Here is a 22793-nt window from a genome sequence, read left to right on the forward strand (position 1 = left end):
ATTCCACTTGAGTGCACAGATGTCCTGGGAGTTTTTTGCACTTCCATTAGTTCAAGATGAAGGATCTATGATGGAGGATGAGGATTGTGAGGGGTGTCCTCACTCGCCCTGTTTTTTCCAAGTCAGTATCTATCTTTCATTATTGATTCACTAAGATGATTTAAGTGAACAGAAAAATGTGATTTAATTTATCTAACCCTATAGGACTAGATATCATGGATTTAGATTTGGAAAACATGGCTTCTACAAACAGCTATCTTTTATTAATTAAATAATAATGATAAGCATTATGGCTATTCTTTTCATTGAATTTTTTTCTTCTTTTGAAGAAAATATTCACATTCTGCAGGATGACTTCTGGTAATTATACATGTGAATTTACATAATACAGAATGTTACCATTTAAAAAAATCAACATGTATATTTTGCTTTTTTATTTTGAACATGTATATTTTGTATTCAGCTTTACTGACTTGCTAATTTATGTGTACTTTCCCAACTGCTGACAATATTTTATCACTTTAAAATGGCTACATTATGAAACTCTTAAAAAGCCTATAGATTATATAACATTACTGTCCTGATGTTAAATTTTCTGATTTTGATCTATGGTAATATAAGTGAATGCCTTTCTTCTTAAGAAATACCTACTAGGCCGGGCACGGTGGCTCAAGCCTGTAATCCCAGCACTTTGGGAGGCCGAGACGGGCGGATCACTAGGTCAGGAGATCGAGACCATCCTGGCTAACACGGCGAAACCCCGTCTCTACTAAAAAATACAAAAAACTAGCCGGGCGAGGTGGCGGGCGCCTGTAGTCCCAGCTACTCAGGAGGCTGAGACAGGAGAATGGCCCGAACCCGGGAGGCGGAGCTTGCAGTGAGCTGAGTCTGGCCACTGCACTCCAGCCTGGGCGACAGAGCGAGACTCCGTCTCAAAAAAAAAAAAAAAAAAAAAAAAAGAAATACCTACTAAAGTTCGTGTCCTTTGTAGGGACATGGATGCTGCTGGAAACCATCATTCTCAGCAAACTATCGCAAGAACAGAAAACCAAATACCGCGTGTTCTCACTCATAGGTGGGAATTGAACAATGAGATCACCTGGACACAGGAAGGGGATCATCACACAACAGGTCCTACTGTGGGGAGTGGGGGGAGGGACAGCATTAGGAGATATACCTAATGTAAATGATGAGTTAATGGGGGCAGCACACCAACATGGCACATGTATACATATGTAACAAACCTGCATGTTGTGCACATGTACCCTAGAACTTAAAGTATAATAAAAAAATTAATTAATTAAAAAAATACCTACTAAAATATTTAGGGGTAAAGGACATTATGTCTACAACTTACAAATTGTTCTAAAGGTCAGGGGGGAGTGGGGGAAAAATGATAAAGTTATATAGGAAAATGCTAACAATTGCTGAATCCAGAAGAAAGATATTTAGTAGCTCCTTGTAACTTTTCTCCTAGTTTGACATTATTTAAAAAGGAAAAAAAGTAAAGATAACGACAAAAAACTTGGAAAATGGGTACCAACGGCCTGATGGAAAATTCCAGAGACCGCAATGGAGCCATCTTAAGAATGGCACATCGTCAACACCACACGGGCTGGGGGGCAACACTGTGTGGGAGGCAAAGGCACTCCTGCCTCGGCGAAAAAGGGGTTTGGATCAATCTCCTGGTTTGATGATGCACTCTGGTGTCCCCCTGAAGGAAGATGAGAGATGGGAAGGGATCTGGATCAATTTCCTGGTTTCATGATGTACTCTAGCGCCCCCCGGAGGAAGCTGAGAGATGGGAAGGGATCTGGATCAATTTCCTGGTTTGATGATGGACTCTAGTATGTTAGCTGTCCCCTGGAGGAAGCTGGGAGATCAGTACACTGTACCTCACTGGACTAGGTTTATAATTTATGAGCTCATAATTATTTCAAAATATAAAGGTTTTTAAAAAGTGGTTCAGAAGATGTGGGCCTGCATATGAAGAAGTTTTATAAATATCTTTATTTATTTTGCTTATAGTTTCCTTTTTATGTATACACAAAAGTGATATATGATTGGAGATAAACTATGTTGGAATAAGTTTGAAGAACTCATCTGGTAAGTATAAAATACAGATTCTAACTGGGAAAAGAAACTGGCTATATAATTCCAACAAACTCATCTTGATCAGTCTGCCACAGGCCCTGCCCTTGATGAGGCCCCACAGGACACTCAGAAAGCTGCACGACCAGGCAGCGCCAGGGTTCCACCTCTATCAGTAGATGATGCTGCTCTGCCTGCCCTCCCCACCAACAGCACTCTTCCGCAGTGAGGAGGGACCCCTGACCTTGTCACCACAGCACCTAGGTCGTCCTCTTGCAGCATTTCTAGTGTGAGCTGAAGCAAGAGAGGAATAACGGGAGAGACTGCCTACAGTTTCCTTTTTCCTTACTTTTTTCCTACAGGGCTGCCTCCTGCCTATGGCTGTGTGATGAACGTGCTCAGTTTAGATAATATGTGCTGGAATTTCGGCTAACTGGCGTCTCCCTTTGCACCACGCAACTCCCCAGAGGGTTGATTCTCAGCTTAAACACTACACTAAGTCATTTAGCAGTAGCGTTTGGGCCAGGTTCTGAGTGTGTGAATTCCGCCCAAAAGCTGCACATGTTTAAGCTATTTCCTCCTGGAGTTTGGTGGAATAATAAAAGGTTACTGTTGTCACAGTGAGGAGGTCTACAGCTGGTCCCATTTCCTTTTATTACTACCCAATGTAAACAGATTAAATCGAACTGCTTGGGTCACCAGAAGGGACATTCCTTATTTCTTCTCCTTTCTGTTATACCTTCAGCGTCCCTCAGGCCCCTTTCCGATGTCAATCTTTATCATTGGGAATATCTTGGCAACTGATTGCTCGGGCCCTCTTGTAAACTAAATACCTTTTCTCATGTTCCCTCTCTCTTCTCAGCAGCCAGGCGTAAACTGCAGTAGTGAGCAGGGTGTGACCCTTACCTTGAGAGCCACATGGCTACTGACTGCAGCCATGGAATGAGTTAGGTCACCCACGGAGCCAGCAGGGACCTTCCCTCCAACCACCTCGGGCTGATTTTACCACTAACATCTGGTGGGTCCCTCCCCGACCCCAAGGGCTCTGCTCTTGTTGGGTACCCCACTCTGGGAAGAGGGAGACCCTGGGGCACCCACCTAATCAGCCACCAGGTAGGCCAGGGCTGGTGAGGCAGCAGGAGGTCAGGGATGGCATGGGTGGAGGCATTAGTCACTGGCACTGGCATGTAAGTTTTATTACTAATGAGTAATAGCCCATGAAATGGCAAGTAGATCAGCTAGATCGGGGGTTTAGTTGTTTCTTTTGAGATGGAGTCTCGCTCTGTCGCCCAGGCTGGAGTGTAGTGGTGTGATCTCGGCTCACTGCAACCTCCGCCTCCCGGGTTCAAACGATTCTCCTGCCTCAGCCTCCTGAGTAGCTGGGATTACAGGCACCCACCACCACGCCTGGCTAACTTTGTATTTTTAGTAGAGATGGGGTTTCACCATGTTGGTCAGGCTGGTCTTGAACTCCTGGCCTCAGGTGACTGGCCTGCCACGGCCTCCCAAAGTTCTGGGATTACAGGTGTGAGCCACCGTGCCTGGCCATTTTTTTTTTTTTTTAATGACATAAAATCCCTGGTTCAAAAAAATGTTTTATCTGAAAGCCCACGATACAAAATGACTCGCAATAAAACTGCTCTGATCGCAGGATCTAGGTCCCTGGCCGCCTCCTAACTTCCACAGTGACATCTGACGGGGCACCAAGGAACACAGTTTGAAAACCATTAGCTCTCACCGAAGGCAAACTGGGGAAGTCTAAAGAGAGAGAATAACCTACCTAAGGTCACATGGTCGGTCAGCTAATGGCCGACAAGAGTCCGACATTTTCCCAGCACATGACTCTGCTTTACCCCATGTATTGGTCAGGTGTCAGTGTTCTGTGTTCTTAGAATGAACAGGTCTTGGTCCTTACAATAGTAACTTTAAGCTTCCATATGAGGAAAAAGTTCCAAGAAAAAGGAAAATTATATTTTACCTGGCAAAACTGATTGTGTAGGGAATGGGGCCTCTCTATCTTAATCCAATTTAATAACATCCAGAGATGACTAGCGAAAGGAGTAACTTTTCCTGGCAACACTAGAAGCATTGGAGTGTTTAACTGCACAATTTTGGACATGACCATGGCAGCCACTAGCACTGGTGAGACAACAGGGCTCTGCAAACGGCTCTCTTGTGCAAAGCATGCCCACAGGGCACAGGTGGCCCTGTGTGGATGGAGGACACACCAGAAGAACGGGCTCTACACCCAGAGCCTTCTTTCCACCCTACTCGCTGCTTCCAAAATGCAATTGAGAACTGCATCTAATTAGTTACAAGAAACTGTTCGTTTTCTCCCGTGCCAGTCAATACTATGATGGCTTTAAATCAACTGCATCTAATCCTATATATACATCTCCAGGATGGAGCCTCCTCAAGATGTCCCATCAGTTTTGTTCATTTACTTCTATTCCTGAGATTCAGTTCTATGTCCTCTACTCCAACGAGACACGAGTCTATCAACAAAATAGCACTGGGAAAGAATTTCTAGTTTCTGACATTGAGACCTGGCTTCCAGTTTAAGCTCCTCCACTTCCAAGCTATGCAACCCTGGGCCAACCACTTAATCTCTCTGAGCTGCAGTTTCGTCACCTATAAAGCGAGAGGCAGGAATTGTGAAGATGACATAAAGCATGTGAAAGAACTTAAAAGTGCAAAGGACTATAAAAGTGTGAGTATCCATTCTATTACATCGTTTAATCAAGGGACCAGACACATTTGATTGCGTCATTTCAGAACTGCTCCTGGGAGCTCTGCTCTCTGGGCTCCTGCCCTCACGGTGCTGGGAATGAATGAATGCAGGGCTAGCTGCAAAGTGCATGGCTGCAGGTTTCCCAGAGCTGGTCCTCCCAGCCAGCCTCTCTTTTGGTGGTGTCTGGAGCAAAACAACACCATACAATAATCCTCCAGCAGTCAAGTGTAGAAAATTAAAAAGAGGGATCACTAATCTAGAAGGGAAAAGTTCTGATTTATTGCTCTAACCTCCCTTGTCATAACATGGCAGTTAACCAAAAACACCATTCTGTAGGATGAAGGGAGAGGAAATTTAGACTTGGACAGAAAACTCCAAAGGAAATTAAAGTGTTGGTGTGCTCTGAAAAGTAACTCTCCAAATATGCCACTGGCCACCGTGATATTTCCAGGCCTCCCCAGTGGCTTCCAGACCTAAAGTGATCAGCTCACTGCGTGGAGGCCTCTCCTAGCCGAGGGTGCTGCGGGCTTCCCGGGGCTTGTTCAGCCTCTCACATCATCACTGTGCCAGGTGACAGTCAGACCGAAAACTGAGCTGACAAGTTCAGGAGATGCTGAATGAGGCAGAGGAGAACTCTTCTGGCCCCAGCCAGTGGCTAATGAAGCCTGCTTGTGTCCCGGCGGCCGGGCTCTGCAGCAGCAGAGACGGGGGGCAGGGAAGTCTGCCCTTTGGTGGAGTTTTCTAAACGCACTTTCAGATAAAGGCCTTCTGTAAAGACCACAACAGCTGTCAACTCTGAACGTGGCCAACAGTCAAAGGATCGTATCTGGAGCAAGCGGACCCATTTTTAGAAACGCACATGAGGTGGTTACCCGTGGTGACGCGGACCAGACTTACCTGATCTAAATCTCCTTTCTCCGTTGCCAGTTCCTCCGTCTCTGGTGCTGGCTCATCTTCCAGGAAGGGATTGGTAGATGGGGGTGGAGACTCAAGCTTTTTCTGCTAGGTAGAGACGAGAAGGAGAGTGTTTTCTGAGCGTGTTCAATAGCTTTCCCCACTGATCTGCTCTCTCCAGGTGTCTCCAACAGCTAGTCATGCACTCTGATCTAATAAAGGGCTGAGGCCACCCAGACCACATTCTTACCTCCAGGCCTTCACGCTGCTTCCCGTCCTCCCGAAACCCCCCTGACCACCCTGCCCCAGCTCGAATCTGGCGAAAACACTCACGCGTCCTCAGTCCTCACACCGGAACTCCGTTCTGCGGGAGTCTTTCCCACCAGTCAGGTTTGGGTCAGACGTCCCTGACACGTGTTCCCAAACCACGCTACATGCCCCTACCCAGGCATTTACTAAAATACGGCAGTCGCCCATTACTTGTCTTTTCCCTTCTGGCCTCCAGGATGCCAGAGATTATGTCTGTCTTGTTCCCCATCCCATCTCGGTGCCTGGCACGTAGCAGGGCCTCAGTAAACAGAAACGAATCAAAGTGCCAGACGGATTTCAATGCAAGAACAAACTACAAAGCTAATCTCATGTGTTCCAGATTAACAGACGTCTCTTCCCAAATAAGCCCCATTACAACCACCACAACAGAAATCTCCTTGAGAAAATCGACTTCTCAGCTTCCAAATATGACCACTATTTCAAAACACATCACTGAGTAGGAACCATGGGCCAGCGGGAAGGCTGCAGGCAGGAGGCATGGTAGCTTAGCTCCAACCGTGCGGCACTGGCCCTACCACCCAGCTTCCCTGAGCCTCAGTAACTTCATCTGCAGAATGCGGGTGCAATCACAGGACTATCTGGAGGATCAAATGTGAAACCCAGAAGCAGTACAGGATACATACAAGGGTCGCTGACGACGTTAATTCCAGTACAACTACAGAATCAAGGCAGCTCTCTGGAATTCCTTTACAGTTTTCACCTAGAGATGTTGTTTATGCCTGGGAGGCGAAGGCTTTAGCAGAAAGGAGGCCAAATGGACAAACAGAAAAGAGAGACTGCTTGGTGCTGGGGATGAGGGAATGGGGCAAGGCATGGCTCTCTGGAGACAAGAAGTTAATGGAGAGGGAGTTTCGAAATGTACTTGGTATTTTAGCCAACACCAGTGGGTCGACTTGAATTAATCCCTAAGCCAAAAGGGACAGCAGATGGACTATAGCATGAATAACTTTGCCAAGTGCCACGACACCATCTGAAGATATTACAAACAAAAAGTAAAACCAAAACTTACACAAAGTCTGGGTGCGGTGGCTCATGCCTGTAATCCCAGCACTTTGGGAGGCCGAGGCGGGCGGATCACTTGAGGTCAGGAGATCAAGACCAGCCTGACCAACATGGTGAAAGCCTGTCTCTACTAAAAATACCAAAATTAGCAGCGTGGTGGCGGGTGCCTTAATCCCAGCTACTCAGGAGGCTGAGGCACAAGAATTGCTTGAACCCATGAAGTGGAAGTTGCAGTGAGCTGAGATGGCACCACTACACTCTAGCCTGAGTGACAGAGCAAGACTCTGTCTCAAAAATAAATAAATAAATAAATAAATAAATAAATAAATAAATAAATAAAATAACATAAATACCTTGCACAAAAACACTACACCTGCGTCTGGGTTTTGGTTTACAGTCATTTAAACTGCTTATTTGTTGGCCAAAACACTTGGATGCAATTGATGTGGACAGATACAGCCTCGGTGCACGACAAAGCCTTGTGGTGACGGCATTAGCTCGAGGTAATCAGTAGTAAGATGATGATTTTTGTGGTATCTTGGTGAGAAACAATATGGTCTAACACCCAAGCAAGTATTTCACATTTGCACACTCCAAACTTTGGTTTCTTTACCTAACATGAGAGAAAAAAATCCTTAAAAACTTACAGCTCTTTTTAGAATACAATATCTCCAAGCTTAAATTGTCTTCTTAAGGGCTGCTGATATTTTAGAGAGAGACAGGAATAGTAAGAAAGGGAATCTACCAAGCTTAATCTTCAACAACCATAAAAAAATTAAGTTAGGTAACAGCATTAGCTTCCCGATTCCACTGGCTTAACAGCGGGCTCTGGGATGACGCTGATGAGCTGAGTCACTGTGATTCCAAGTCTTGGTCCCTTGTAGATGTGAAAAGCTAGTCGGCTAACTGAAGTTAAAAGTTTTGCTCAAAATCATTCAGTGACAGACACAGAATCTGAGTTTTTGAGCTAAATGCCCCTCATCTATTGCTAAGTCTATTGGGTTGATAACAGCACCTCACAATTACATAAAGGTGGGCCTCATTTTTAAAACGTAAGGTGTGATTGGAAATCATGGCAAACAGCAGATGTCAGTGAGGTGGACTGAGGATGTTCCTGGGCTTTACTCTCGCTGGCATAAAGCATCAAGAAAACGGAGAAGGTAGGAAGAAGTCACGGGCAGCACTGAAGAAGCAGGCACCATCTGAGGCAGGGTGAGCGCGGGCCACTCGCTCAGTGTCACCATCGGGGGTAGGGTGAGTGCGGGCCAACCTCAGCCTCCCAAGTAGCTGGGACTACAGGTGCGCATCACCACACCCAACTAATTTTTGTATTTTTTGTAGAGATGGGGTTTTGCCATGTTGCCCGGGCTGGTCTCAAACTCCTGACCTGAAGCAATCCATCTGTCTCAGCCTCCCAAAGCGCTGGAATTACAGACGTGAGCCACCGTGCCCGGCCTCTATTAACATTCTGATGAAATGCGGGGAGTTGTGGACACCAAGGAGCTCCCAGCTCACTCATATGTGGCACATACTTTCCACATGTGGACCACGTTAGTACAGGAAAAGTGATTCATTCCTCCCCTCATCCACTCAACAAAGGGATATGCTGGGCCCTAGGAGTAGAGCAGTGAGAAAGACAGGCCAGCCTCAGCCCTCATGGAGATTAGAGTCTGCTGGGGGAGACAGCCTTCAATCCAACAGTCACACAAACGGCGAGAAGGGCCACGAAGGAAAAGCGGTCATCATGGAAACGTGCAACAGAGGGCCGCAGGAGACTTCCCTAAAGAAAGGAGGTCTGAGCCAGAGCTGAAGGATGCCTCAGAGTTAAATATGTGAGGGGTGGAGGGCGGAGGGAACAGCATGTGTCTGCCACTCACTCAGCAATGATGTACTGGGCATCTACTCTGCTCCAGGCACTCTCGGGCGCACCAGGGATGCAAGTGAGGAAGACGGATTAGAGGTGGCGCTGCAGTGGTGAGAGGAAAACTCAGGGAGTGGGATGAGCTGGGGATGAGGGTGGGAAAGTGCGTCTACACGGAGTTGTCAGAAAAGGTCTCTGAGGAGATGACGGCTGAGCTGAGTAAGAAGGAACTGCTCAGGCAAAACCCAAGGAAGGGTGTTCTCAGCAGGGAGCCCTGGTGGAGATGCTGGAAAGCACTTGGTGAGTCTGAGGGACAGAAAGGAAGACGGGGGCCTGGGGTAAGAGGGGTGGGGCCTGGGGTAAGAGGGAGCCTTTTGTGGGCCATGGTAAGGGTCGGTTTTCTTCTCACTGCAATTGGGCAGTCGCTGGTGGTTTTCAAGAGGGAAGTGATGTGATCTAACTTGGATTTTAAAAATAGTCCACTGCTGTGGGGGAACGGATTATAGTGACAGCAGGAAGCCCAATTTAAGAGGCTGCTACAGTGTTCCGGGAAAGGGCTGATGGGGAACCGGACTAAGCTGGTGATGGAGGACAGAAAAAAGCGTCCGTCAGATGTGGGGCATAGTTAGGAGGCAGAGCCAGGAGGCTTTGCTGAGAGTGAGAACGAGGGTGAGGGAACGAAAGGAGTGAAGGGACACCCACTTTCTGGTCCAAGCAACTGCACAGCTGACAGTGCCTTAACTGAGATGGGGCACCCTCGTGTAGTGGCAAGGCACAGGCTCCGGATCTGACAGACCTGGGTTCGAGTCCAGGTTCCACCACCATGGGGTGTGCTGTTTAACTTCCAGCCTCAGTTCTCCTACCTGCAATGTGAAGGGACAGGAATACCCACCTCGTATGGCTGCCATGAGGATGGGATGAGGCGTGCGCGGCAGGAGTGAGCGCCACAGTCACGTGCCACACCATCATGTTTCCACCCATGACGGGCCACGGTACGACGGCGGTTCCACTAGATTATACTGGAGTCAGACGATGGAGTAGGCCGGGGTCTGCAACCCCGGGGCCACCAGTCCACGGCCCATAAGGAAACCGAGCCACACATCACGAGGTGAGCAGCAGTGAGTGAGCATGACCGCCTGAGCTCCGCCTCCTGTCAGGTCTCAGGCAAACCCTGCTGTGAGCCGCTCATTGGAGGGGTCTGGGTTGTGCACTCCTTATGAGAATCCAATGCCTGATGATCTGAGGCAGAACAGTTTCATCTCGAAACCATCCCCCGATCCCCCTCCCCTAACTCCCACCCCCAGCCCCACCTGTGGAAAAACTGTCTTCCACAAAACCAGTCCCTGGTGCCAAAAAGGCTGGGGGCAGCTGGAGTAGGTTATAGCAGGCACACTCTACGAGGTTTGCACAGTGATGAAACTAACGATGCATTTCTCAGAACGTATTCCTGCCGTGAAGCAACGCGTGACTGAATATACGCGGCGGCCTAACGTGCTGTTGGCACAGAGGGCGAGGCTCAGCAAGGGCGAGCTTTCAGCGGCAGCTAATAGGGTGAGCCGGGACATGAGGCGTGACCGTTGTGCTTCTCTCAATACAGCAGCTCACAGAAGAGACAGACGCGGGCACGCAGCGTTAAAAGTCTCGTCAAAAGAATTTCTGTTAACCGTAAGTGGAACCTTGTCCCAACTATTTTGTCTCTTTGGGATCTCTCTAAGAAATGAAAGCAAAGGGCCCATCAACGTTGCACTTTCTAAGTGGAAAGGCACACTGAGCTGCTCCTTTCTTCCCTAGTCTGCAACCACGCACGTACCGCCCACCTCCCCATTGACAAAAGTCCCAAAACCCTCAGGTGTGGATATGCATTCCCGCAGTTTGGGGGCTACGTGACTGCTCGGATTAACTGCTAAGATCAAAGACAAGTCCTAGCAGGGAGCGCTCACTGCATAACGCAGCCGTCTGTGCCGAGAGCCATACAGATCACGCTTCTCAGGCTTGCTCTGCAGCGGTCACGGGCCACAGAGAATTACAACTGGGGGTTTAGATTGTCAGTGACTCAATGACATATTTCATGAACTCTGAGGCTGCTAAATAAAGCCAAAAATTTTCCAAGACATGAATGACTTTCCAATTTTGAAAGAATTCATTCTTTTTGCTATGATGACAGTTGATTTCAAGCCGATACAGGAAAGCAAAATTCTTCATATAGCAAGTTAATTCCTACTGATTAAATCACCGGGGATTCCCAGCACCTTCAAAACAGTTCAGGCCACAGGACAGTCAGGCTGTCTAATTCACTGTCAGGAAGGGAAAGTCTGGCTTCAGTCAGCTGTACACCCGTATCTCATCTGCCTACACAAATCCCTGTGTGAGGCCCTAGCTGGACACGTCCAATTATCAAAGAAGAAACTCTGAAATTTCAGACTCTCTTCCTTTCCCTAGAGCAGAAAGCTTTCACTTGTGAGATGAAAGTTCCTCCATGTCTGCATTTCTCATGCCATAAATGCTTTACTGCAGCCCAATTCCTAATTTGTCCTTAAAGAGATAACTGGGGGGGCTTTGGTTGACAGTCCAGATTGCAAGCCCAGGGTACACACACCTGGCGTCCACCATTTCTGGGGCCACGCTCTTGCTACCGCCATGTCCACTGACACTGTGACAGTTACGTGCAGATTTCTCTCTCCTACTAGATCCTACGTGCCCTCCCGATTCCATTTCTCATCTTTTCCAAGGCCCTGTACAAAGAGGGAGCTTGAAAAGTCTCTGTGGGTAAACGCTGGTAAGATGAAAGGCCCTCAGTACAATCCTCTTCAGAAACATGGGCGGCACTGGGCATATGTGCGCAAGCATGCTTGCAGAAGAGCCAAAAATACACCCCGAAGTATTAAACAGTGTGGATACCTCTGGGGGAGGGATATACAGTAGTTAAGAAGAGATGTTTATTTAAAATATTTTTTTCTATTTGAGTTTTTAATAGGCATGTATAGCTCCTTTTTCTTTTTCTTTTTTCTTTTTCTGAGACACAGCCTCACTCTTCCACCCAGGACGAAGGGCAGTGGTGCGGTCGCAGCTCACTGCAGTCTGGAGCTCCTGGACTGAGGTGACTCTTGCACCTCAGCCTCCCGATAGCTGAGAATGTAGGTGCACACCACCATGCCCTGCTCGTTAAAATTTTTTTTTTTTTTTTTTTTTTTTTGAGACAGAGTCTCGCTCTGTCGCCCAGGCTGGAGTGCAGTGGCCGGATCTCAGCTCACTGCAAGCTCCGCCTCCCGGGTTCACGCCATTCTCCAGCCTCAGCCTCCCGAGTAGCTGGGACTACAGGCGCCCGCCGCCTCGCCCGGCTAGTTTTTTTTTTTGTATTTCTTAATAGAGACGGGGTTTCACCGTGTTAGCCAGGATGGTCTCGATCTCCTGACCTCGTGATTCGCCCGTCTCGGCCTCCCAAAGTGCTGGGATTACAGGCTTGAGCCACCGCGCCCGGCCCAAAATTTTTTTTTTTGTAGAGACAGGGTCTTCGTGGCCCAGGCTGGTCTCAAACTCCTGGCCGTAGAGATTTGCCCGCCTCGGCCTCCCAAAGTGCTGGGATTTTAGGCATGAGCCATTATGCCTGGCCCCACTGCTGATTTTTTTTTTTTTTTTTTTTTTGTAGACAGAATATTTATCTGAAGAGAAAAGATGATTTATAACTAAACTCATACACTATTTTCTAAAGCCCTTAATTCTAAATTGTGATGTAATTCATATAACATAAAATTCAACATTTTAAAGTGATTTACTATTCAGTGGTTTTTGGACATTCACAAGGTCGTGAAACCATCACCACCAATTCCGGAACATTTTTCACCCCCAAAAGCAACCCTTACCCGTTCCTGGGAAGCTGTTACTTCCCAGTCTTCCCCTTCCCAGCCCCACCTGCCTCTATGGATTTGCCTCTTTGGATATTTCATGTAGATGGAATCATATTATGTGTGACGTCTGTGTCTGGTTTCTTTCACTCGGCACGGTATGTTCAAGGTTCACCCAGCTTAGGGCACACATCAGCACTTCATTCCTTTTATGACTGAATAATATTCCACTGTACGGAGAATATTTGGTTATTCCTTGTCTGTTGATGTTTCTACCTTTTGGCTATTGGGAATAGTGCTACCATGAACATTTGTGTAGGACGTACAAACATATGTTTTTAATTCCCTTGGGCATATACTTAGAAGTAGAAATGTGTAATTAAAAATAAAAGAATTTGGATTGCTTTGCTTTTTCTATTTGGCAGAGCTACCCCTTCATACTAGGCATGGCACACTAACACTGTGAGATGCACTGAAACAAGGAGGCACCACTTCTTCTCGATCTTAATTACATTTGGAAGAACAGAAAGGAAGATGAACAGAAAGAAGTTTAAAGCAGAGGCTGAAACTTGAAAATGCTCACAACTTCACCGGATAATTCCACTAGTGTCGTAAGAAAATCATCTTACTCCTTTGGGTAAGAGACAGCGAAGAGGAGAGAAGAGAGAAGAGAAAAGACGAAAAACATAATCTCAAAAGTATATAAAATTAGTAGACAAAAATATTCATATAGCCCTATTTATAAAAGTGAGAAAAAACTAAGGGTCCTTTGAGAAAAGAATAATTGGGGAAATTACTGAGTATCTACAGAATAAACTCTTTCTGTGGTTGAGAAAGAACTTAAGCTGTGACATATGAAGCATATTTTCATATGTGTGTGTGAATTAACACAGAAATTAACTCAAAATAGATCAAAGATATAACTCAAAATGGATGGAAGATATAAATGTAGCAGCTGAAACTATAAAACTCTTAGGAGGAAACCTAGGTAAGTCTTTGTAGCCTTGGATTACGTAATAGTTTCTTGGATATGACACTAAAACACAAGCAAGAACAAAAAGATAATTAACCTTCATCAAAACTGAAATCCTGTGAAATGACTATCTAGAGAGTGAAAACAACCCACAGATGGGAGAAAACATTTGCAAATCATATGTCTGATATACGACAGAATATATAAAGAAGTTAGAAAGGCCGGGCATGGTGGCTCATGCCTATAATCCCAGCACTATGGAAGTGGTATTCACGCAGTGAAAACCTGCACAGATACAGCGGTATTCACGCAGTGAAAAGGCGGAAACCACCTGAATGTCCACCGGCTGATGAAGAGACAACAGTATGTACATCACCCACACAATGGTGCAATATTCAGCCATCAAAATGCAGCGCTGACACACGCCACAACATGGGTTAGGCTCGCTATGTACATCACCCACACAATGGTGCACTATTCGGCCATCAAAATGCAGCGCTGACACACGCCACAACATGGGTTAGGCTCGCTATGTACATCACCCACACAATGGTGCACTATTCGGCCATCAAAATGCAGCGCTGACACACGCCACAACATGGGTAAGGCTTGCAGACACTGTCTAGAGGGAGGGAAGGCAGACACAAAAACCAGGCATTGTAGCATTTATGTGAAGTGTCCAGAACAGGCATCCATAAAGACAAAAGTCGATTCCTAATTGTCCAGGGCTGGGGAAAGAGAACTTGAAGGTCCTGCCTGCTAAGGAGGGATTTCCTCTGGGGTAACAGGAATGTTCTGGACTTGCACAGCTGGGATCGTGGCATCATCTTGTGAATATATGAAAATCAACTGAACTGTATATTTTAAACAATAAATTTCATGTGACATTTTGTGACATGAGTTACATCTCAATTTTAAAAACAAAATAAGCAGAGAAAAATGTATTTAAAGAATACAATTTCAACTGTGTAAAATGCATAGAAAGAATATACCCAAATCCTCATCTCTGATTTGGATGACTTTTTTTCCCTGCTTCTCTATTCTCGCCTATACTTTCCAAATTTTCTATCCTGATCCTGTATTCTTCTCCTCTCAGAAACAAAAGTTAATCGTCCCTCAGGATATTATTCAAATGGACGAATACACTTCTTTAGCACCAGTAAAGTATCCATAAAATATTTTCCAACACTGAAGGGAGTGCATCAGGTGGGGGAAGCTGTCGCTGTCAGAGACCGACATCCTCAAGCCGTGGCAGAGCTGGGAAACCTGCCCCCTTCCTCACACAGCCTCCCTCACGCAGGTATTAAGCTGCCAGAAGGCCAAGGCGTAGAGTGAGACACGCCGGGTGGGCTTTCATGAGTCGTGAGCCTTTTACATATGCTCTTATGCTCAAATTGCACGGTTGACAATTATACCTATCTAGCTTCTGTCTTTACAACGTAAGTATACATGTATATTAAAAGGACCCCTATAAGCCAAAGGACAAGTCTCTTTCAAAAGGCAACGTATGCAATGGTCAAGACGAAGGGAAATCCAGCTGCATAAAATGGGAAAATTTTTTATTTTATTTAAAAAAAAAAACCCTCCAGTGAAGCAGTTATAAAAACCTAATCCGATCTACTCTGCTTCCAGCAGAAGGCTGAATGTAATTTGTTCACCTTGAATCTAATCATCAAGTCACTAACAATGCATATGGATACAGTTACGTCATAGCCAGACATTCTCTTTTAATTTCAAGGCATTTTAATTTACAGACTATCTTGAATTCCTCCTAAAGGGTCAGAAGTTGAGGCAACTGGGAAAAGCACAGGCAGCTCACCTCCTCCGGTAATAGTCACAGCACAGGACATCGTAAAACTGGTCAAGTACGGTAAAAGCAACAAACCCTGTCCCTGAGGCTCTTTCAGTCTAAAGTTCTATCAGATGTTGAAGTCACAGCTCTTGAAAAAGAGCAAAGGATGATGGGTCAGGAGGCGCTGAGCTGTGGTGGGTCTTCCTGGCGAGCTGGCCACACCCTCAAGCTCATCCTCACTGTTTCACTGTCGCCAAGGACTGGAGAGGTCCTGACTGATACAGTGAGGGCGGCGGTGGGGGCAGCGTGGGGATGAGGTATGGCCTGGGAGGGGCAGCAAGGGAGAGTCTCTGGACATTTTGGCTCCTTAGCTGACATCACCTGTTTCGTGGTACCTTTCTGAGGAATTCAGCAACTTTCTATAAAATTTGGCATATATCAAAAGGTATCAAGATATACCTTGGTTCATTTCATAATTTATTCTGGTATTTTGAAACAAAATGGTAGCCAAAAAGGACTTTCCAAAGAGTGTATCCTGAAAGCAAGGTAGCATGGGGAAGGGACCAGGGGCCAGGGAGCAGCAAATCTCCAGGCAGGGCCCCCAGCAGCTAGACCGGGGGTCAGGACAGCTGGAACTCCCAGCCTTGCCCAGGCTGCTTTGTGTTGGGAGCATGGTCGGTAGCCACGATTAATTCACCAGGGTCCCTGCCATTGAGGGTCGCAGAATAAAGGTGAAGAAGGTTGTGCAAGGCCCACAGTGAGATGATGGTGGGGACCAGGCCCAGTGTGAACATCACCTAGAGCCACAGCCTTCACGTCTCCTCACAGCAGAGCTGCAGTGAACCGATTCCTCAAGGCCCGGCCCACCTGGATGAAGTGGCCACAGGGCTTCTGTTGCCTCCTAGAAACTTATCTTTAAGAGAAAATCCTTGAAGGATATCGGACAGCCCTTGTCAGGAATTGGAATGCAGAATAATCGCCAGGTCGTGATACCTGACACAAAGAATAGGGTCTGGAGGACGAGGTTGAATTAAAGAAGTTGAAGGGTTTAGAGGAATCTGTGGCGAGGAGAGCTGACAGCTGACTCAATAGAGAGGGAAAGAAAGAACTCATGGTACTCATCGGGCTTTCCCGGCTACGGATTTATAACCTGACACTCTGCAAACTTGATAGGAGACGAGAGCAACTGAACAATGAAGAGGGGATGCCTTGCAGACCGGTTCTGCCAAAACATTTCAAATATGAACACCAAAAAGGAAGGAGCTGGGGGAAAAGGCTCAAGTGCTCCTAGCTGACCCCTGACCACCACCCCAGAGCACCGCCTCGGCCAGGAGACACCGGGCTCTGGTCCAGGAGCTGGGCTCTGGTCCAGGAGCTGGGCTCTGGCTGAGCGAGCTCAGGCCTGAGCCACCAGTACCCCCAGCCCTGTCCTCCCAGGACAGAAGGTGGCTGACAGTTGGCCAACTGCCGCTCTGACAGGCCTGTACCTGTGTTTTTCAATACAGCATTGTCTTTGCGAACTTGAGTAAGCTCCTTCAGTTTTTCACGGTCTCTACGTGGTTACCCTGTTCAGCAGCCTCAGCCTGTCCAGGAGGGCCTTCCCTGCCCTCGTTCCCTGCCCTCGTTCCCTTAGCGCTTTTGGCCTCTGGGGGATTTTTCCTCAGACAGGTCCTGGGACAGACCCAGGTTCACAGGCTACCCTGGTCCTCGGATACAACAGAGCCATTTGTTCCTCCATGGTCCTATAGCTCCCTAAATGTAAAAGAAAAATCACCAGGACGTAGGGCCCAGCCAGAGAGGGTGAAGAATGGCACAAAACAAGGGCTTGGCAAGAACGTCATTCAAGCATCCTTCACTGGGACCTATTTCCCATCGGTTATCTGGATTACCAGCTCACAGAGCCTGTCCTGACGCTCTCCGGACCCTGCCCAGCCAGAGGCCATGGGAGCTCAGGGGGCTACTCCCAGGTGGGGCCTGTGCTCAATGCTGAAACCTCACGCTTGTCCCCGGCAGACCTCTGTAGGGCTGAATCCAGTGCCGCACGTATCTGTACTTGAAACCAGGCAGAAGCATGGCTTGGGAAGGTCCGAGAGGACAGCCAGCAAGAGGAAATCAGGAGGTTGCTAAAGCCAACCTTGTACTTCTCAGGAGAAACGCACGATTCCTTCAGTGGGATCTCTGTTCCCTACTTCCTTATCTTTTTCTTTTTTTTTTTTGAGATGGTCTCACTTTGTCACCCAGGTTGGAGTGCAGTAGTGCAATCTCAATTCATTGCAACCTCTGCCTCCTGGGCTAAAGCGATCCTCCTGTCTCAGCCTCTCGGGTAGCTAGGACTATAGGGGTACACCATCATGCCCTGCTAAAATTTCCCTGGTAGCTGGGACTACAGGCATGTCCCACCACACCCTGTTAATATTTCCCAGGTAGCTGGGACTACAGGCATGCCCCACCATGCCCCGCGAATATTTCTCGGGTAGCTGGGACTACAGGCGTGCACCACCACGCCTGTTAATGTTTCCCGGGTAGCTGGGACTACGGGCGTGCACCACCATGCCCCGCTAATACTTCCTTTTCTGACCTGCACTTTCTTTAAGGCTATTTTCATCTGGTTTGTGACCGTTTTCCCCCTTGTTACTAAAAAGAAATCAATATTGAACATTAGTCAGCAAGCAGGGAAGTATACATATTTTTGATGTGCCAACTAGGAAGAAAGAGTATTTTGTGGTTTCAGTTGCATTTTATTTTAACAAAGTCATGAGTGAGCCCACGTAGGCAGGACCTTGTGGTCTGGCCTCAAAATTGGGTTGCTGCCACCACCACTCTGCAGTCCATTGCCTGAAAGACCAGCCCGATTCACCTGCGCCACCTACTCTGAGGCTGGCCTTGTGGGACAAAGAGAGAATTCCACTGAAGTCTCAGGGTTTTAGGACCAGAAGGGTAGGAGCTAGAGAAGGTGACAAAGGTGAAGGGGGAACAAGTGAGTGGGACTCCAGGTCCAAGTCCCAGCCTGGCCCCTGCTTCAATCACAGTAGCTCAGTTTCATGTTTTTACACATTAGCTCCGTGGCCTAGGGTAAGTTTCAAATGAGTATAGCACCTACTTCCTATGGCTGATGAAGCAGAGTGACTGACTGTAGGTAAACGCACTTAGTATACTGTGGGTCACCAAGTGGATGTTCAAAGCACGGTAGCTATTGTGTTCGGATTCTACATTCGATTTTTTTTTTTTTTGAGATGGAGTCTCGCCCTGTTGCCCAGGCTGGAATGCAGTGGTGCAATCTTGGCAGGCACCCACCACCACACCTGGCTAATTTTTTGTAGTTTTAGTCGTGATAGCCACGCTGCTCTCAAACTCCTGACCATAAGTGATCTTCCCACCTCAGCTTCTCAAAGTGCTGGGATTATGGGCATGAGCCACCGCACCCAGCCTCTACATTAGATTTTGTTACAAGAAAGGATCTGGAAATCACTGATTTGGCCCATCTCTCTCATTTTAAAACAATTGAAAAATAACGTTGTTAAAGTACACATAAAGTATGTAAATGCATTTGTATAAGAAAATTTCCAAAAAACTATACCAGAGTAAATGGAAAAAAATATTTCTTTGCTTCTCTCTACATACTCTCACTCCAAGTTTCTTCCTGAGAGACATCCACTGTTACCATTTCCAGACCTCTTTCTTACACATTTACGCACATAAACATGCTTTTTACTTTTTCCATAAAAGACATTATACCTCCCAAAGTGCTGGGATGACAGGCGTGAGCTGCCGTATCCGGCCCCCATTCCACCACTTTTAAACTGTGTGTAGCATCTCACGGCATGGATGCACCGTAATTTATTTAACCATTCTTCAATAATAAACATTACAGACATATCCAAGTCTTTTGCTTTTAAGGCTGAGTTCATCTCTTTCTTCGTGCATCTTCCTCTACATGTACAGATTTTTTTAGACTTCCGGTTTAGATGTAACATTGTTGTTTGATAGGACACGCATATTTACATTTCTGAAAGTTCTGATAATGACAATTTATGCACCAAAAAGGTATCAAGCTGTATATTAGCACTAAAATCCTGTACTGTTAGTCTTTTTGTAAACCTGATTTTTTTTCTTTTTGTAAACCTGATGTAGGAAAAATATGCTGTTTTCTTTTTTTTCATGTTTATTAGCCAACTGAATTTCTTCAGTGAATCGTCTGTTTGACTCTGTATTCATTTTTCAAATGGGTTATTTGTCTTTTCCTTACTGATTTTTAGGAGTTCTTTATATGTGCTAGGTATTAATCGTTTGTGTCATACAGCTTAAACTGTTTTTTTTTTTTTTTTAAATTAATTAATTAATTTATTTTTTTGAGACAGAGTCTCGCTCTGTCGCCCGGGCTGGAGTGCAGTGGCCAGATCTCGGCTCACTGCAATCTCTGCCTCCCGGATTCACGCCATTCTCCTGCCTTAGCCTCCCGAGTAGCTGGGACTACAGGTGCCTGCCACCTCGCCTGGCTAGTTTTTTGTATTTTTTAATAGAGACGGGGTTTCACCGTGTTAGCCAGGATGGTCTCGATCTCCTGACCTCGTGATCCGCCCGTCTCGGCCTCCTAACGTGCTGGGATTACAGGCTTGAGCCACCGTGCCCGGCCAGCTTAAACGGTTTTTTAATCCCTTGATTGTTTCTGGTCTCTTTTTCCAAAAGAATTTTGTTCTCTTTATGTTGTCAAACCTTTCAGCACTTTTTTTCATGGCTTTTGGGTTTTATGTCTTATGTAGTCTCACTAATATTCTGTTATTAAATAATAGGCAGGCATGGTAGCTCACACCTGGAATCCCAGCACTTTGGGAGGCCAAGGTGGTGGGCAGATCACCTGAGGTCAGGAGTTTGAGACCAGCCTGACCAACATGGTGAAACCCCGTCTCTACTGAAAATACAAAAATTAGCCAGGTGTGGTGGCATGCACCTGTAATCCCAGCTACCCAGGAGGCTGAGGCAGGAGAATCGCTTGAACCCAGGAGGCGGAGGTTGTAGTGAGCCGAGATCGTACCAGTGCCCTCCAGCCTGGGTGACAGAGCAAGACTCTGTCTAAAAAACAAAATGATAAATAAATAAATAAATAAATAAATAAATAAATAAATAAAGGATAGTCCTTTCTTCTCATTTAACAGGGAAGGCAGTTCACTACGTTACAGTGGAATCGGGATTAGGCCACGCATCTTCTCTCTCGATTGCAGGTCCAAGGACTTTTCTACTAAATCACATTGCTTCTCTATTGTTACCAGCAGTTAAAAAAACCCAAAATCTAACTTAAAAGAAAATTCAAAGGTATGATTCTCTCAACGTGGATATCTTCTTCCCTCCCTCCTTTCTTCTTTCCCTTTCCATTCCTGCCTGCATGGGTTCTGTGTATACTCTGCACGACTCGAGGAGACAGATGAGCCAGCTACAATTTCTGCATTCAAGGAGCTCAATGTCTACGCATATGTAATGATGCAAACAGAAATGACCATAACATAGTCACTTGGTTTCCCAGTGGATAGGAAATCTGAAGATAGCATATTGATGTGTTAGCAGGGAGTCTGGACCTCCAAAAAGAGGTTTACTCCTTTCTCTTTCTTTATTTTAGAGATAAGGTGTCACTATGTTACCAACCATAGCTCACTGCAGCCTCAACTCCTGGGCTGAAGTGATCCTCCCGCCTCGGCCTCCCAAGTCACTGGGAGTAAGGGGTGCACCCGACTATTTTTTTTTTTTTAATTTTTTGTAGCAATGAGGTCTCGCTATGTTGCCCAGGCTGGTCTCGAACTCCTGGTCTCAAGCAATCCCGCCTCGGCCTGCCAAAGTGCTGGGATTACCGGTGTGAGTCACTGCATCAAGCCAAAAAGAAGAGGTTTCCAGAGAGAAAATTTGGACTTGGTCTTTGACTACACAGAGACAAACGTTTAACCGGCACTACTATGTTCCACCTTTCCAATGGAGGCGTGTAGTCCCCAGGCCTGTATACCTGGCTTTGGGGTTTACAGAGACTCATTGACCTAGTTTGCTCACCAGAGATGTTAAAAGGTAAACCCTAAAGTAAAAACATATCCTAATTGTAACCAAATCTGACAGCTGATAAAGTAATAAGGTATTTGTGACCGAGTAAGGCCTCTGACCCACAAAATTACTAGTCGGTAAAACGGGATCAATACTTAGGAAAAACGATGACAGGGCATTCTAGAAACATGAGGTACTGCATCACAGACAAATGATAAATCCACACAGAGTGCTCTCTATCATCACTGTTCCCAGCAGCTCAGAGAAATCACGGCAGTGAGGGAGTACGCACTGAAGCCACTGGACAGAGTCACCACACAGTGAACACTGAATCCCAACCACCCAACCCCCTGATTTCACCTGGCAGCCCCCTAGGGAAGGTCTTACCAGGCTCCCATCGGTCAGGGTGCAGCCAGAGAAGCGTTTTGCGAGAAACCCCTCAAAGTTAGTTGTTCTTTGAATAGCAAAAAGAAGCAATTTCACTTCAATTTCCTTCGCTCTGGTACGCATAATCTTGGCAAGTTCCGTCCTTCAAAACAAAGAGATAAGAATACTATCAAACAAACTGCTCATTCATTCAAGAGAAGACAAAGTAAATGGCCTTAACTTATATTCAGGAAAAAAAAAACGTACGTAGTCATTTCAAACCCTGAGGTCTGTTACCAGCTTAGTCTAAAATCTAGAGAGTAGAAATACATGTTCTAAACAAGAATTTTAAGGTGAAATTATCCACCAGGCAAAAAAAATCAGGGGTTATGGATTTTATATATATATTATTTGTTTGTTTGTTTTTGAGATGGAGTCTCCCTCTGTCACCCAGGCTGGAGTGCAGTGGTGCGATCACTGCAACCTCCACCTCCTGGGTTCAAATGATTCTTTTTTTTTGTATTTTTAGTAGAGATGGGCTTTCACCATGTTGGCCAGGCTGGTCTCAAACTTCTGATCTCAGGCGATCTGCCCGCCTCGGCCTCCCAAAGTGCTGGGATGACAGGCGGGAGCCACCAGTAATTTGTTTTCACGGTTACTACATTGCCTGTATCTTTGAACTGTTGAAGAATTGGATAATAATACATATGGAGCACCTAGTTTTTTATTAGTGTATATATCCTATATAATTTCACAAGTCATTAATTACTGAATTATAATCCCCTGTCTCTTCCTAAGGGCCCAGTAATCATCTCTTCAACTGGATGGCGTAAGTCCTGGAAACATGCCAGGGACAGGATCGCTGCGGGAAAAGTGACAAGCACGCTTAG

At 46.2% G+C, this 22793-nt stretch overlaps 1 protein-coding gene across 9 annotated transcripts in view; it reads right to left on the bottom strand.

The window, feature by feature from the left end:
* Positions 1-22793, bottom strand: part of LOC105474265 (VPS53 subunit of GARP complex) — a 182850-nt gene that overhangs the window by 69870 nt on the left and 90187 nt on the right. For 6 of the 9 annotated variants that reach the window (XM_071082064.1, XM_071082066.1, XM_071082065.1 and 3 more), the window contains 2 exons: positions 21925-22066; positions 5720-5824 (listed from right to left, as the gene is read on the bottom strand). In XM_071082064.1, coding sequence (XP_070938165.1) covers positions 5720-5824; positions 21925-22066 — 247 coding nt within the window. The remainder of the gene's footprint in view (positions 1-5719; positions 5825-21924; positions 22067-22793) is intronic. The other 3 variants (XM_071082067.1, XM_071082063.1, XM_071082070.1) reach the window with 1 other exon arrangement.

Source organism: Macaca nemestrina, chromosome 17 (genome assembly GCF_043159975.1).
Source record: "Macaca nemestrina isolate mMacNem1 chromosome 17, mMacNem.hap1, whole genome shotgun sequence".
Classification (NCBI taxonomy): domain Eukaryota; kingdom Metazoa; phylum Chordata; class Mammalia; order Primates; family Cercopithecidae; genus Macaca; species Macaca nemestrina.